Below are 18,413 nucleotides of genomic sequence, written 5' to 3'. Positions count from 1 at the left end.
GGGGAGGGCGGGGCGCTCCCGGGCCGCGAGTCAGGGCAGGCGCTCCTCAAGTCGGCTCGGCGTCTCCGCCGCCCGCCCGCTCGGAGCCGCGCCCGCCGCAGGCTGCGCCCGCCCGCCCCGCCCCGCCCCGCCCCGCCCCGCCCCCCGCCGCTCGTCCCCGCCGCGGCCGCGCCGCCTGCAGCAGCAGCAGCAGCAGCAGCTGCTCCTCCCCGGCGGCCGCCCCCCGCGGGTCCCTCCCTGGCTGCGGGAGAGACAGAGGTAGAGGGAGGACACAGCGCCGCGCCGCCCGCACCGGAGACCTTCGCCTCGCCCTGCTGGCTCCTCACCCTCTGGGAGGAACATGGGTAAGTCATCCTTCCTCCCCCGTCATCGCCTGACATTTTTCTCTTTCTCGGCGTGTTGCAGGGTGGGAAGCCTTCCTCGCGCAAAGTTGCCAGATTTCTCAAATCCACGGGTGTAATACAGTGGCTCTTCCTCCGGGGAGAGTCGGCGCACGCGGAACGCACGCCGGTCCCCGGGCTGGGAGGGTCCCGAGCGCGGGGTGGGGTCGGGCCGCGGCTCTCGGGCACCTCGCTGCCTCGCCTCCCCTCCTCCATTCTTCCTGCCCGAGCGGGTGCCCGGGCACCGCGGAGCCTGCCTCGCGGGCTAGCCTCCTCTGCCTGCCCCATCCCCGTTTCTCCGGAGGCCGCCCGCTTCCTTTCCCCGGCGTCTGCTGGGCTGGAGGCTCGGTCGGACCGCCAGAGAGACCACTTCGCCTAACTTCCCTGTCAGGGCGACCTTTCCCCATCTTGGGGACTGTTCATCCCGAGGCGGGGAAGTGCGAGCAAGTAGTTTGTCAGGGCGATTGTACAACGTGCACGGAAATTATTTTTGATGGGGGAGAGCGGACAGCCTCATGGGTTGAAAGGATGACTTGTCAGAGGCCACGAGGAACGTGAGGAAGGATGCATAGAGCCGCTAGCTGTTGAATTAGTGTTGGGTGACTACAGTGTGCAATATTCCTGTGCTCAGCCCATTTTCTTGGTTCCTTCGCCTGTCTACTGTAGGAGGAAACGCACCCTGTAACGTTACCGAACTTACGTGTTAGTTATTCGTTCCCAGCTTAGCCTGCCTACATCTACATAATCTGATTTTAGTTCCTTTGTATGTCTGGTTAATCTCAAGAGATTGTTTTGGATGAGATATTTAAAAGCAAATATATTTTCTAAAACTGCATGTAATTTATCTTAAAATTTTTTCATAACATATTGCTTAAATACTAAGTTCAGTAATTACAAAAACGTCTGATTAATTCTGCAATTATTTTTTTTAATAGTAGCATTTCGGAATAGCATACTGCTACATGTTCCCAGTTTGCTTCCACTGTTATCACAGTTTCCTCTTTTTAAAATTTGCTCCATTGGCATCTGTCAACTCGGATTCTCCTACCCCTTCCGTGCAGGTTATTTTAAGCCTAAAATGAGTGTGGTTCTTTGATCTGTCAATACAGTGCTCAACACAACTAGAGTTAGGTCGTGGCAACTCAGAATCTTCAAGGAAGTATCTAAATCTAGAAATGGTGTCGATGGAGCTTACTGGGAAAGCAAATGCTCCAAGCTCTGTTTCAGACTTTTGAGGCTAGTGTTGCAGGAGGTGATATGAATGAAAAATGAATCGGGCCCTGAATTTTGTTTTCAGTTCAGTTTTTCTCCCCCTTTTGATGTGCTATTGACATGGTGAACAAATTTATGTAGAAATGGGTGGCTCATAGGTACTTAGCTTTTCTCTAGGAGTACAAATTTAAATAAATATTAATTCAGATTATCGGACACATTGTGAATTTTCCTTGAACATTCAAAAATTTACTCCTAATTGTAGGTCACAAGTTTCTCCTGTAAAATACATTTGCCCATGTTTCAAGGTGAGCTACAAAATCCATTTAAATAAAATTTTAACTTCCATGTTGAGTAAGAATCTTTTCAGTAGAAAAAATTCAGTTATGTTGCAATACTTATGAATAAAAACACTTAAAACAAAATTATTTACTTAAAAATAATTAATCTTCAAAATCTTGAATGTTATTGCTTGATTTCAAAGAATGGCCAGATAGAAACCTCTTATTTGGAACCTCTCAGATACTCTTTGATTAAATCAGTCTCCCATAGCACTCTGTACCTTGTTGGAGGCTTTTTAGTACTTACATAATCTGCCTTATAATGGAGTTGTTTATGTGTGTGTGTGGTTACCATTTAGTCATGAGTTCCAAAAGATGAAAATTATGTCTTATTGATTTTTGTGTATCCCCCCACCCCTCCGTGCTTTCCACATAGTAGATATTCAATAAATCTTTGGTGAATTCATTGTTGAACTTAAAACCTACCTATTATTTTCGGTTTGTGAACCTAAAAGTATGGGCTGTGAACAAACATTCAAGTTGGTAGACTATCATGGAGGCTTGGAGGAAATGGGAACAGAGAAGTATAATTTTACTATGACTACTCTTCTCTCACTAAAAAAAAACAAAGAAAAGAAAAAGAAAGTTGGGTCTTCTCAGAGCTAAAGGTTTTGGAATAGCCTCCAGGCTAGCCATTTCCTTCTGCACTACTGTTTTCAATGGTAAGGTGGTTTATCGGATGATCACTAGATACATACAATAATGTAAAATTGAAACCGTGGAAAGCAATTTCATATTCTGAACCAAGGAAGTTATAACAATTCATGTATACATAAAAGGTATCTTGATTAATGGTAGGAAAAAAATCACTTTTTAAGGCCGTCTGAAGAAATAAATAAGGTGATTTAAAAAAAAAATTAATGTTTGTTTGTTTTTGAGAAAGAAACAGAGTACGAGTGGGGGAGGGGCAGAGGGCAAGGGAGACACAGAATCTGAAGCAGGCTCCAGGCTCTGAGCTGTCAGCACAGAGCCCGATGTGGGGTTTGAACTCACAAACTGCGAGATCATGACCTTAGCTGAAGTTGGATGCTTAACCGACTGAGCCATCCAAGGCGCTCCATAAATAAGGTGATTTTTAATAATCTCATGGCAGTGATTTTTCCCTGTAAGAAAGTGAAAGAAACTTCCTATAGAATGTTATGGGTGATGGCTATTATTTAATGTATATATTTTATTATAAATTCAACATGTACTTAATATTTATTGAATATCAACCACGTACACTGTACTGTGGGAGGAAAGAGAGGAATAAGACATTCATATTTCAAGCTGCATATAATATTAACAGGAATGAGATGGTACATACACAGCTATAACAGAAATAAAGTATAAGTGATATAAAATAACTTTACATTTACATGTGTTGTAGATTCAGGGCATGGAGAAAAGGTTTTAGAAAAATGATGTTATTTGAAACAAAAAAAGTTGGTTAAGCTTCTGAAAGTTAAAAATGAATGGAGACGGTTAATCAGGCTGGGGGTTGGGAGGAGAGAAATGGCATAAGTGAAGTTAGAGAGGGAACACTCAAGGAGTTTCAGGATATGGTTAAATAACCATGTTTGGTTGGAGCAAAAGGTAAGGTAAGAGTGTGTGTCACCTTCCTCAGTACTAATGGGTAAAGACCAGATAATGGAGGACCTTAAATGACAAGTTGAAAAAGTTTTTGGACTTTGACTTGTCTATTGAGGGACTGTGAAATGTTTTTCTGTAGTTAAGTGACGGATCAAGTCTGTGGTTTAGGAAAATTAATCTGTCAATTGAGTCAAGGATGAATTAGATCAAAAAATAGAGAACACTTCAGAGGGTGGTTGTTGCAGTGTGGGTGAAAATATTTACTGGTCTGAACTTGGCTGTGGCAATGGGAAGAGAATACTGCAAATAAAGAACAGAATTTCCTTGCTAACCTATTGAATATGGAATTGAGAAAGGAGTCATACATTGTCACCTGGGCAATAGAGAGATGTAAAATTATTAATATATATTTAATCCACTGGAAGAGGAAATGTGAATCGTTAGTTTTGGACCTGGTGAATTGGACTGTTTAGTTTGCCATTTAGATTCTCTGTTCATTGATGACAGGGATTCTTATAATAGGTTTTGAATACATTTCTAACACTAGTGTCTGACACATAGTAGCCATGCAGTAACCATTTGTTGACTGACTGAAACTAGGTAAAAAAAAATATTTAACAAACAGTTATTTTAACTCTTAAGAGAGGATTTTGAACTAGAGATCTGGAAGTTACCCATAAATCTCCTGAGATGATATTTCAAGTTAGGTAGGAGGCCGAGAGACAACAGAGAGAAAGAAAAAATTTGTCCAAAGAATCTTGAAGAATGACCCATTGTTAGGGAAGTGGAATGGAATGATTTGACACTGGAAGGGACGTAGGAGTGAAAGACTAGAATCTGCATATGGTTGGTTTCATGAAAGAATGGTCAATAATGTCTTTTGCTTCAGACCAGTGATAAGGACTGAGAAAAGGATCTTTGTTGATGTAGTTTGCTTAGGATATTACTCAGTATATTTTCTAAAAAGCAGCTTTAAGAGGTATGCTAGAAATGGAGGTCAGTTGTAGAGGCTAACTGGATAATGAGTAAGTGGAACTAAGAATTCCCAATGTATTCATGCTATATCCCTTGACCTATTTAAAGATCTGTAAGTAAGCATAGGTTTTTAAAAACATTTTTAAAATGTTGCACTTTACATGGAATGACACATGCTATTTTCTTGCCTGAGAATAATTTGTTATCTCACCATAGTGCTTCAAAATTTCTTTGACATTCCATTTTTTATGTCATTGTGTGTTAATACAGTATGCTTTTTATGTTTGCAATATCTGTCATACAGAGTGAGCTTAGAAATGGTTTTATAATTTCACATGACATTTTACATAAAGTGTACTCTTCACTGATGAATGGTTTTATCACTTTTTATTTACTATTAGTCTTTGTGAATTTTGGATTTCTCTAGTTGTATGTATGCCTCTAATTATACTCTTAATTCCTGGAGTTTTGTTTTTCTCTATAAATTTGTGTTAGCTTTAGATGTAAGTCTTTTTTTTTTTTTTTTTTTCTCTTGTATTTCTAAGTCCAGGAATGGTTTCATAGATAAATAGTAAAAAATAGTACTTTTACTTGTTCTTTGCAGAGTGATAAAAATCTTTGTAAACTGATAATCACTAAAATTTATTATTTTAAAAGAGATTGACTAGTTCAATAATTTTTCTTATGTTGCCATTATATCTATGTTGTATATGTCTTTTTTTTTTTTTTTTTTTTTACTTATAGGAGAATTGAAATCATTAACTTTGGTAGAGTCATAGTCTATCTAGTACTATGATTTGGGAGGTTTTAATAACCCTAATTCATTTTGTGAACTGTAGATTTTAACTTTCACAGTGGAATGTTGGAGCTTCTAGCTGCCTTTGGGGAAGAGTATGGTTTTCCTCTTCAGAGATTCCAAGTCACCTGAATTTGAACTTGGCAATTCTGGTGTTATTGGTGGCACCAACAACAGCTATAAGAATGACTTAAATTTTTTAATCCTTGCTCATAAACATCAGGAAGAGTGGAGAAGGAAGATCCACTCCTTTGGGAACTTCATGTTAATTTTAGATAATCATGTTCAGATAACACTTAATTTAAAATACTTTCCTAGGCATTTAACTTGGCAAATAGTTCTTTCTTGTGGAGAGAGGAGGTATAATAAATGAAGATACCAGAATAGGTTATAAAGTCTATTTTGGTTATAAAATCCTATGATTCTGTGAAACTGAACTTTAAAATGTACTCAGTATCATTGATGTCTTAAATATGCCATAAACATACTTATATAATTCATTTTTCTTTGGAGTAATGTCGACTTGAGGTAGCACTTCAGGGTTTGAACCAACCTGTTAGCTTTGTCTAACCAGACAGCCTTAAATACCATTACTCATACTGGCTAAGATATGGATTCAAATTGCAGAGTAATGTCATTCTCTCAGTACATCCATTTACACAACTTTTGTTGCTAGAAGCATTCCAGGCATTAAAAGTGAGAATTAGGATAGTGATAAGTGGAAGTAAATTGAGCTGCTAGCTATGATTGGCTATGCTTACAAACTCCAAAGTCCTTCTAACTTTTTGTACAGAAAATTAATTTTGTCTTTATGAGCTATGTATCTGGCCTCTTCTCTAAAAGCTGTTTTTGCTTAATTTTGTCCATATTTATGATTTTAACTACTAAGTGTATGCTGTTAGTGCCTGTGTGTGTGTGTGTGTGTGTGTGTGTGTGTGTGTGTCTGGGCTGTCTTCATCTAAGAGATTATTAGACATCTCTACATGCATAGTTAATTCAAACTCATTTAGTTCAAAAGCAAACTATTGTGTAATAATTAATAATGATAACTAGAGGTGTGATGGTTAATGTTTAACCAAAAACCCTTCTCCACAAAAGCCCTGATTTGTGGTGGTTGTTGATATCCTATGAATTCATGGTTGGGAAGAGATGAGATACAGCACACTAGTACATGGTGGATCCGCTATATAGATATAAGAACCTGTGAGCACAGATAATAGTAAAGGGTAGTAAAATAATTAAGTAGTAATGAGTTTTGAGTAGTAATATCTTTGTTTTAATATAACTTACTTAAGTTTATAAGATTTAATTTTCAATAATGTGTGTTTTAATAATTGCCTCGAAAATTCTTAAAAATTTAATAATCATTTCCCATGGGCTGGTACAGGTGGGTTCTGGTATACCACTGGATTAATAATTATCATTTATTACTTTTTAATAAGAATTATTGATGAGTTATGTTAAACTTTACACTTTCTCATATTTTTAAAATTTAATTTTAATCTTTTCAACAATTCTATGAAGTGGGTGATACTATCCCCATTCTACCGATTCAGATAATTAAGTAATTTATCCAGGGGGAGAGAGCTCAGTCTCTAAAATTTTGTTTTAGAGCAGTGATTCTCAAATTCTGGCTTGCTTAAGAATCCTGTAGCATTTGTTAAAAAAAAATTACTAGGCCCGCCCTCAGAAATTTTGGTAAGTAGGTGTTGGGTAGGCTGAGAATTTGCATTGTCAAGACATTGGCAGATGATGCTGCACTTTTAATAGCCTCACCATAGAGCATAGGTCTGCAGACTTTTTACATAAAGGGTCAGATGGTCAGTATTTAGGCCAAGAGGCGAAATCAAAAATAAGAGAGAAAATATATATGATGAGAGAAAACAAATATCCACAAATATTTTGTTGACTATGTTCAAAATACAACATTAACTGAACAAAAGTTATTGCAATATAGGTCTACCAATGAAAATATTGTAATTCTGTTTTTGAGATAGCATTTCACTTAATTGGGATTCAGAGTTACCCTGCCATCAAAATTGATCCAGATGTTCATTTGTTAATGCAGATCTTTAATGTGATTTTATGGATTTTGTCTTTGGAATATGTTTTCACATAGATAGGTACTCTCAAATGCTTGTATCCGTGTATCCGTCCATAGGCATATGATTTTATTAATGAGACTATTCATTTTTATGGAAGGAATTATAGAATCTTTTAGATTCTTCTCTTGACATTTAACATTTAGCATGCTACTACATTGCAAATTAACCACTTACAATAGTAAAGTAGAAACTCCTCTGTTACTTAAATGGATTTTGATGTTTGGAAGTTTCATTTGCGTCTAAAATAAGGTCTGAAAAACAGTGCTGCAACAGTAGTTTGAGCTTGCAAAATATATCTATTATAGATTTGTATATGTGTGGAGATCCTATTGTATAACATTTGACAGCATGAGAAGGGTATATGGCAGATTGATGGTTACTTGTGTTTCCAACAACGTTGTCAAAATGACTTAACATAGTTATGTTTCTCATATAAGCACTATTTTGCCTTGATTTTCAGGTCAAATTCTAGGAAACACCAAATCTGCAGCAAAATCTAATTTCCAGAGGCATTCATTGTCTGATAATAGTGGCATTTTTCCTCCAGAAATTTCATTCTCACTTTTTTTTTAATGTTTTACTTATTTGGGGGGGGGGGCAGGGAAGGGCGGGGGGGGGAGAGAATCCAAAGCAGGCTCTGCACCATCAGTGCAGAGTCCAACGTGGGACTCGATCTGAGCAGAAATCAAGAGTCAGATGCTTAACTTACTGAGCCACCCATGCACCGTGCATTCTCACCTTTCTGCTAAAAAATCACGATAAAACGCTACCATTGGTAAGCCATTAAACTGCTCTGTGACAAGGTAAGTCAGGATATTTGGCTTCTAATTCTTATCGAAGTACACAGAACTGACAGTGGTTAAATCAATGAGAGTGAATGAAGTTGATACTCCTGGCATGATAATTTAAAATATCTTCCTTATAAAATGCCTGCCAATAAATAATGTAATGAATAAGCATAGACTTTAACCACCTTACATTTCCACAAACATTGTAAGTTTGTTCAGCTATGCCTTTTACTGTTCTTCACATTTTTACCATTATCATTTGTAACACATCTTAGCAGATTCCACTTCAGGTTGTACTGAATTAATATTTTCTCAACTTTGAAAATATTCTTGCCTATTCTATGCAGACTCTTCATAGAAGCTACTTCTTTAGTTACTTCACACTCAGCATCAGTCGTTCCACAGATAACATGCAGTGTCACTAATACAGGTCAGCTCATCAAGAACCAAGGAAAACCTTTCAAAATCATTTGCCTTATTTTTTAGTTGAATATTTATATTGTTCCTAGTGTCCTCACCTCTTCAAGTAGCTATCATCACAGAAAGGCTGCCTCAAACAAATCACCGCATCCCCTCCCCCCCACCCCCCGAAATATTTCGTTAGCTCACCATGAGCTCACCAAGCTTTCCGTGCTTGGTTTATGAGTGAGCCACTCAGAAACTTACTTCATTTGCAACTTCATTTTCATTTTTTATTTTTGAAAAGAAATTCGGCTGTGATGAGCCATTATGTTTTATGTTTTCTAATTTCTCTGACCCTTTCCTATGAATTGTGAATATGATGAAGGCTTAGTCTGATAATATAGTGCTGTATTTTTCTAGCATAGCTATAGTGTCACTGCATGATACAGTGGTTTGCTATCTTATTCAATAACAAACTAATCCATATACCACTTTAAATACCTTAAAAGTATGACATTTGAAGTATGCTTTTCCTGTTTTGACTTGATCAAAGTGAAATGTTGTGTTATGTCAGTAGACATGGTACTTGAAACAGTGGACAGCCATAACTGTGCTATCCACAGTGCTGTCCATAATTTGGAGCACATCAGACAACAGGGCAAACTGATGAAAGTGCTACCCACGGTTTCTGTCTCACCTACTCAACTCTGTCATCGTAATGTGAACACAGATATAGACAATAAATACAGGAGTAAGTTGTGTTACACTAAAACTTTGTTTATGGACACTGAGTTTCAATTTCATATAATTTGCACATCATGAAATATATTTCTCTTTTGATTTTATTCAACCATTTACAAATGTAAAACTGTTTTACCTATAGGCTATTCAAAAACAGGAGTAGTTTGCTTGCTTCTACTATAGAGTCATGCTAAACTACCTCATCTTTACCGGTGACTTTTTCTCCCTGTGAATTCCCTAGCTCAGTAAATGGTATCACTATCTATCCAGTCAACCGTTCCTAAAATATAGTCATTATAACATCCATTGGATTCCCTAAGTTCTAACAGTTCTGCCTCTTTGAATCAGCCCTCTCCTCTTTTCTCCACTGCAAACATGCCAGTTCAAGGTTTTATTACCCCTTGAAATCTTCTTACTCTTCTGTAACAGATGTTCTTTCCCCCAGCATTTCCCCTCTTAACCAGTTTTTACATGCTGCTAGAGTACTCTGTTTAAAAGGTGAATCTGATCATTTCACTTCTTAGATATATTTTTTTCAGTAGCTCTCCAACACATCTAGCAGGGTTCCCAAACTCAAATGAAGAAACTATATGATTAAAGAGGGTTAAAGTGGTAGGCTTTTGACACAGGTGCAATTTTTTCCTCACATACTAAATTGAAAGGAATATTTTTTAAAATTAATTTATTTTGAGAAAGAGAGAGATGGAGAGCAAACAGAGGAGGGGCAGAGAGAGAGAGAGGGAGAGAGAGAAACACAAACAGACTTTGCACTGTCAGTGCACAGCTCGATGTGGGGCTTGAACTCATGAACCATGAGAAGTTGACCTGAACCAAGATAAAGAGTCAGATGCTTAACTGACTGAGCCACCTAGGCACCCAAGGAATATTTTTTATTTTCATAAAGATGTATGTTTCCTCTCACTTTTCTTAAAAATTGTCTGTTTTTAATTTTCTCTCTTTTGATAAAAGACAAAGGTTAGAAAAATATCTCTCTACTATAATAAGAATAGCAAAAGGGGCGCCTGGGTGGCGCAGTCGGTTAAGCGTCCGACTTCAGCCAGGTCACGATCTCGCGGTCCGTGAGTTCGAGCCCCGCGTCGGGCTCTGGGCTGATGGCTCGGAGCCTGGAGCCTGTTTCCGATTCTGTGTCTCCCTCTCTCTCTGCCCCTCCCCCATTCATGCTCTGTCTCTCTCTGTCCCAAAAATAAATAAACGTTGAAAAAAAAAAATTTAAAGAATAGCAATGAAAGCATGATGAATGGCAACTAACACTGGGCCTCAAGGTGAAGATACAACAGGAAATGAGGAGACTATGGCAAACTAGAGGGTATGTGCCTAACCTACAACAGGAGTTCCCTACTGCACTCCAACCGTTTTTGCCGTGTAGGAATGTGGACCCAGGGAAGCCAGATTTGGGGACTTTTAAAAGAATCCAGCAATTAGATTTTTATCTACAGATAGCTGGCCCTTGAACAACATGGAAAATGGTGGCATGGACCTCCCACACAATTGAAAATCCACATATAACTTTTGATTATCTGTAAAGCTTAACTACTAATAACCTGTTGACTGGAATCCTGACCAAGAGCAGTTAATTAACATATTTTTTAAATTTTATTTTGAGAGAGAGAGAGCGCACGAGTGAGTGGGGAAAAGTAGAGAGAGAGGGAGACAGAGAATCCTAAGCAGGCTCCGCAGCTATCAGCATAGAGCCCAACATGGGGCTTGAACCCATGAACTGTAAGATCATGACCTGAGCCAAAACCAAGAGTCACACGCTTAACCCCACTGAGCCACCCAGGTGCCCCTATTTTTTTTGTTTTTGTTTTTGCTTTAGAGAGCACAAGCGGGGGGAGAAAGAGAATCTTAAGCAGGCTCCATCCTCAGCAAAGAGTCCCATGTGGGGCTCGATCCCACAACCCTGGGATTTTGGCCTGAGCTGAAATCAAGAGTCAGGCACTCAACCAGCTGAGCCACCCAGGTGCCCCATGCATATTTTTTTATGTTGTATGTATTATATACTGTACTCTTATGATGTAAGCTAAAGAAAATAAAATGTTATTAAGAAAATCAAAAGGTGGGGGTGCCTGGATAACTCAATTGGTTCAGCGTCTGATTCTTGATTTTGGCTCAGTTCATGATCCCAGGGTTGTGGGATGGAGCCCTGCCTTGGGCTCCACACTGAGCATGGTTGCCTACTTAAGATTCTCTCTCTCTCACCCCATCTCCCCCGCTCGCATGCACATGCTCTCTCTCTCTCTCAAATAAATTTTAAAAAAGAAAACCGTAAGAGAAAATACACTTACAGTGCTGTACTGTATTAATTGAAAAAACATTCACGTATAAGTGGACCTGTGTGTGATTCAAACCTCTGTTGTGCAAGGGTCATCTGGACTTAAGATTGTTAATGGTTTTTCGAATTGTAAGATCCAGGGCCTCCAACAATGACATCATGGCTCTGTATCTTTCTGTCCAGGGCAGAGAACTGAGGGTTAGGGAGGCTAAGAGACATGTCCAAGTTCACACATTGAGTTAGGGGTAGTGTCAGATCTAGAATCTTGATTTCCTAACTCCTCTGCTAGTGTTCTCTTCATTATACCAGGCCAGCTCCAATTTGTTAACGAAAAAAACACATCTGTACACATACACAAACACACATACCTATACACACATGCACACAGAAATGAGCTAACTTCAAGGATTCACTCACGTAAATAGGTTAGTGGAAAACTCTTCCCTTTGTAACATTTTTATTACTAAAGTCTAGGTCCTCATCTCTTCATTCCTGTACTACTGAGACCATTTCTTAGTTGGCCTCCCTACTACTAGACTCTGCTCTCCAGTCTTTTCTACATGCTACAACCAGATTAATCCTTTTAGATTAGTAAAAAGATACTACACTGATTATATCATTCTTCTCAAGATCTACTTGAACTACTTGAACTGACTATCCTATCATGTCTAAACTCGGCTGAGCTTTCAAAAGTCATAGAAATCTGTTACCTTTCTTATATTTCTCTCTCTGAAATACATCTTCCTTTGATAATCACTGACTCTGAAATATTCTTCAGTGATAACACCAGTATACCTTTGTTCACGTTATTCCTCCTCTTAGAGTAACTTTTTTCCTCTGTTCTTATTCATTCTCCATTGTCTAGCTCATGAAGGCTACTTCAGACCTCTTATTTCTCTGGATACCTGTTACTTCTTGGACTCCTATAACACATTCACTAATACAATTTTAGTCACTCAGTGTTTCATATTTCTTGTTGGCATTCAGTAATACTTGTTTGTTCAAGTCATGGAGTCACTGCAGACTTAGGTCAGTCTTCTTAATTAACAGCATTATCCTATAGTGATTATAGTCATGTTTATAATAGAGTTTGCAAACCACCAGCCAACGGGCCAAATATACTTTGCAGATGGGTTTTGTTAGAGAAGTTTTAGAAATTGGAATTAGTCAACATTTAAATAACATGAAATTTCTGATAGAAATCTATTTTGCAAATTTTTCTTGAAAAATTAAGAATTTAAGATCCCTGAGCCTGTATTCCTATTGGTGACAGTTAATGATAGTGTCCTTAGGCAAGGTGTGGGGTCTCCAGTACTTCTTCCTATTATTTTAAATCCTACAAATTTCACTCAGTACTCTATCTGGAAGATATTTTTTAACCTGTTCATTTGTACTTTATTTTTTAGTTTATTATTTTTTTTTAATTTGAGTATACCTCTTTCATCTGGCAACTATCTTTTAATTTTCTGTATTTATAGATTTGATTCTGCTTTTTGTTTATCTGTTTTGTTTGTTTTAGATTCCACATGGAATCATATTGTATTTGTCTTTCTTAGTCTGATTTAACTCACCTAGCATTATACCCTCTGGGTCCATCCATGTTGTCACAAATGGCAAGATGTCCTTTTTTATGGTTGCGTAATACTCCTGTGTGTGTGTGTGTGTGTGTGTGTGTGTGTGTGTGTGTGTGTGGTGGGTATGTGTACACTGCGTCTTCCTTATCCATTTGTCTGCTGACGAACACTCAGGTTTCTTCTGTATCTCGACTATTGTAAATAATGCTGATTAAACATAGGGGTGCATATATCTTTTCAGTTAATGTTTTTGTATTCTTTGGGTAAATACCCAGTAGTAGAGTTATTGGATTATATGGTATTTCTATTTTTAACTTTTTGAGGACCCTCCATACTGTTTTCCACAGTGGCTGTACCAATTTACATTCCCCCTTGCAGTGCATGAGGGCTCCTTTTTCTCCATATCTTTGCCAACACTTTTTATTTCTTGTCTTTTGATTTTAGCCATTCTGACATTTGGCCAAGATGACAGCCATCTTTTCATGTGTCTGTTGGCCATCTGTATGTCTTCTTTGGATATGTGTGTTTGTATCTTCTGCCCAGTTTTTCATTGGATTATTTGTTTTTTTGGTGTTGAGTTATATAAGTTCTTTATGTATTATGTATTTTGGATATTAAACCCTTGTCCTATATATTATTTGCAAATATTTTCTCCCATTTAGTAGGTTGTCTTTTTATTTTTTTGATGATTTCCTTTACTGTGTAAAAGCTTTTTTGTATGTGCATGTATGTATGTAGTCTTAATTTCTTTGAAGAGACATATCTAGAAAAATATTGCTGTGGTTAATGTCAGAGATATTACTCCCCATGCTGTCTTGTAGGACTTTTGTGGTTTCAGGTTTCATAGTTAGGTCTTTAATCAATTTTTAGTTTATTTTTGTGTATGGAGTTAGAGAGTGCTCTAGTTTCATTCTTTTGCATGTAGCTGTCCAGTTTTCCCAGCACTATTTATTGAGAAGACTGTTTTTTTTCCTCATTGTATGTTCTTTCCTCTTTTGTCATACATTAATTGGCTATATATGTATATAATATATATAATATAAAACATATAATATTAACTGACCATATTGTGGGTTTATTTCTGAGCTTTCTATTATTTTCCATTGATCCATTTTTATGCCAGCACCATACTGTTTTGATTAATACAGCTTTGTAGTATATCGTAAAATCTGGGATTATGATACTTCCATCTTTGTTCTTCCTCAAGATTACTTTGGCTCTTCAGAGTCTTTAGTTCCATACTAATTTTAGGATTCTTTGTTCTAGTTCTGTAAAAAATGTTATTGGTATTTTGATAGGGAATACATTTAATCTGAAGATTGTTTTGGATAGTATGGATATTTTAACAGCATTAATTCTTCCAATCCATGAACATGGACTATCTTTCCATTTGTTTGTGTGATCTTCAATGTCTTCCATCAGTGCTTTATAGTTTTCAGAGTACAGATCTTTCACTTCCTTGGTTAAGTTTTATTCCTGGGTATTTTGTTGTCTTTGGTGCAATTATAAATGGAATTGTTTTCTTAATTTCTTTTTTATGCTGTTTGGTTATTAGTGTATAGAAAAGATACCAATTTCTTATTATTAATTTTGTGTTTTGCTACTCTACTGAATTCATTTATTACTTCTGTTACTTTTTTGGTAGGGTCTTTAAGGTTTTTTTTTTATGTATAGTATGTCATCTGTGAATACTGACAGTTTAACTTCTCCCTTACCAAAATGGATGCTTCTTCTATTTTTCTTGTCTGATTACTGTGGCCAAGACTTACAGTACTATGTTGATTAAAAATGATGAGAGTGTACATCCTTGTCTTGTTCTTAACCTTAGAGGGAAAGCTCTCAATTTTTCACCATTAGATATGATGTTAACTGTAGGTTTTTCATATGGCCTTTATTATGTTGAAGTATGTTCTCTCTAACCCCACTTTGTTTAGAGTTTTTATCATGAGCAGATGTTAAATTTTGTCATGTTTTTGTGCATCTGTTGAGATTTTCATATGATTTTTATCTTCGTTTTGTTGTTGTGGCATATGGCCCTTACAGGTATTTGAATTTGTGATCTCTGAGATTTCTGTTATAACTTTTGAATTACCAAAGAGTTAATTGTATTCATTTGGCCATCAATCATGGTTTAATCTGCAGTTGATCAGAATGATACAAGGAATTAGAGAAATAGAGGATAGAATCTCTCCTTTTTCATAAATTAATTCTGTAGTATAGCCTTTAGCAAGTTACTTAAGCTCTTTAAGCCCTCATTTTATCTGTATCCTTAAAATATTATCATTATTATTGAATAAGAACCAGATAATAGATTTCAAATAAAAATGGAAGGGGGAAAAAGCTCATTTCATAAAGAACTAATACAACTCGTAATAAGGAATCCTTCACACTCAGTTACTTAATAAAGGCTGACCAACCACCCAGACCCAGATCTATTGTATTTTTTTCCCTTTTTTGTGTGTGTGGGGGGGATGCCCTTGAGCATTAAATACACTTACTAGGGAAAATGATGGTATGGTATTTTTTAAAAAGTCATCAAAGTGCAATAGGCTGCTAGATTGTTTCTAAAAAAATTATTTTCTTGTACATATTAGAAAGCATTTTCTAACATATAAGGATTATATAAAATTATTTAAAATAATTATATCAAATGAATTACATAGAATTACATGATTTTAAAGTATTTAAAGCAACAGTTTAAATTTAAAATTATGTAAAAAAGAGTTACACAAAATTATAAAAATAATTTCAAGTAACTAGTAAGTCCCCTTTTTTTATGTGTGCGGATTTTGTTTTTATAGTCAGGAAAAGAAAAAAACAGGAATCATTGTACTTTAACAAAAAATTGCTTTCAAAGCTGTGAGAAGCTTACACCAAGATTATTTTTAACAAGAAATTTGTCAGGAATGAAAAATTGTTTCCTTTAGTTCTTACAAAAAATATTCCATTTTGAAGATTCCTCCAGTAGCTCCATTATAAAAGATGACACTGATCCTTATAAAGAAGCAAAGCTTACACTGAAATATTTATTTTACAGAAATATAGATGTTAGTTTATCTTTAACAACAAAATTATAATAATGACAGGACTTTTATATGAGCTGATTAACTTAATTTCCTTTTAGTTGCAAGAATGCGTTTTTGGGAAGGGTAGTGTGAAGCTCCAAGAAAGAATAACTGTATTGTGTCACATTTCTGGCTTTTATGTGGTTTGTATAAAACATCATCAGTCAGATCAGAAACACAGGACTAGCCTATTAGGCAATACAGAAAGTGACAAATAATGCAAGCAGTCAGTTTTGCTTTTGAAAAGCTTAACCTCTAACTGTAAGATAATAACATAAAAGAAATGAGTAACAGAAACAGATAAGGATATAGTTTGGATTCTTGAAAGAGAAAACGCAGAGACCAAAGAATTTAAATAAGAGAATAGATCATATTTACCTTTTAAGCACCTAATAAAACTTCTCAAGAATATACAAGCGCTCATTACTTACAGTGATCTAGAAAATTTTTCTTAGAATTTATTTTTCTATTTAACACTTAATGAAAGCTGGAGTATGTATCCAGCATCAGTACTGCCCTTGAGATACTATGGCAGAGACTGCTCCTGGTACATCACATTGTGATTTCCTTCCTTCCTTCCTTCCTTCCTTCCTTCCTTCCTTCCTTCCTTCCTTCCTTCCTTCTCTCTTTTCTTCCCTTCCCTCTTCCTTCCTTCCTCCCTCTCTTCCTCTCTTTTCTTTTCTGTCTTGCACACATTCACATATATAGACAGTTGTTAGCTCATAAAACTACCTAACACGGTTGGGTTATAAATTAATTTTTGAAGAATTTACGTGTACGTAAAGCAAAATATAGGCACTCCTTGCTTTGCACAATTCTGATATTCATGAAATATGAATGAGTTTCATTTAACCTGGTGCTGTGAAGATTGCCTATTCACTGGAAAGAGCCTAGACATTGAAGACACATGTGTCTGGATTTATCCCACCTTTGGCACTTATCTTTCTGGGCAAGTTATTCAGCTTTCAGATACAACTTTCTCCATTAAAATATGGACAATAACAATAACACCTATTTCACAAGGTAGTTACAAATATTGATGAAATAATAACTATATAAATTTTAATTTCTATTCCCAAAGGTGAACATACGTTTTTTGGGAAACTGTATCTTGTGTTCAGATGAAAAAGCAATCAAAGGATCTAATGCTGTTGGTTGTGTTATTTTAACCAAATCAGTATACCGAATATCAAATTATTATAGCAGATTGTGCTTTCCAAAGATGGCCACAACAATATCTCTTTCCCCACACATATTTTTCAAGAACTTGCCATTCCCCATTGAGAGCTGGGGAGTTCTCTTCCTGTTTAAAATGAGCATGCTTGTGACTCACTTGTAACCAATAGAATGCACCATAAGTGTTCTATCATTTCCTAGGCCTGATAGTAAAAAATGTTGCTTCCATACTGTTTGTGGAAATACTGACCTGCTTGGAGCCCTGAAAGTCTGACCCTGTAGCTACCATTCTGTGGGGAAGCCAGGCCATCTGGAAGCCTCGGGTCTCAGGTTGGCATTCATAACCTTCCAAGTCCTTTCAGTCCAGTCACCAGAACCATCAAATGATTCAGATGATGCCAGCCCCTGCTATTTAGTCACTCTCGGAGACACACCCCTATCTTTTGAGACTCTCCATTGAGGCCCCAGACCTTGTGGAACAGAGACAAACCATCCTCAGTGTGCCCTTTATGAATTCCTGGTTCACAGAATCTGTGAGTTCAATAAAATGGCTTTTGTTTTATGCCATGAAGTTTGAGGGGGTGGGGGGGTTGTTAATGTAACAATAATAATTGGAACAGTTATAAAACCTGAAAGATACATTGTTTCAGTAAGAAACGGATTGCTATTAAAACTTTCCAAAGTGGGAACTACCTGATGAATAAATGTTTACTGGGTTTTTCTTTTCATTTTAAACAAAGATGGCCTAACAGAGAATTTTGTCTAGTAAATAGCATTTCCCTGTGGTTTATTTCATTGTCTTTTACTTGACATTGATTCCCTTGAAGAAATATTTGCTGCCAGAAAAGAAATATGCATGTTTAAACAGTATAAACAGTTTCATTATTGCTTTATGGTAAACTTTACCTGTTTGGCTAATAAAAACTGTCAATACTCTTAGTAAGGATAGTTACCACTAACATTTGTGTATTTAAAAAAATTTTTTTTTGTTTA

At 36.8% G+C, this 18,413-nt stretch overlaps 1 protein-coding gene across 3 annotated transcripts in view; it reads left to right on the top strand.

The window, feature by feature from the left end:
* The first annotated feature begins 204 nt into the window (after positions 1-204).
* The window catches only part of RAP1GDS1 (Rap1 GTPase-GDP dissociation stimulator 1), a 180,102-nt gene continuing 161,893 nt past the window's right edge, over positions 205-18,413 (top strand). For all 3 annotated transcript variants that reach the window (XM_086704532.1, XM_086704529.1, XM_086704528.1), the window contains exon 1: positions 205-344. In XM_086704532.1, the coding sequence (XP_086560658.1) occupies positions 341-344 (4 nt within the window). In that variant the 5' untranslated portion in view covers positions 205-340. The remainder of the gene's footprint in view (positions 345-18,413) is intronic.

The sequence above is a fragment of the Puma concolor genome, chromosome B1, assembly GCF_028749965.1.
Source record: "Puma concolor isolate L17-30 chromosome B1, mPumCon1.1.hap2, whole genome shotgun sequence".
Lineage (NCBI taxonomy): Eukaryota > Metazoa > Chordata > Mammalia > Carnivora > Felidae > Puma > Puma concolor.
Note: the sequence above shows the minus strand (reverse complement) of the source record. Positions and strands in the feature narration are given on the sequence as shown.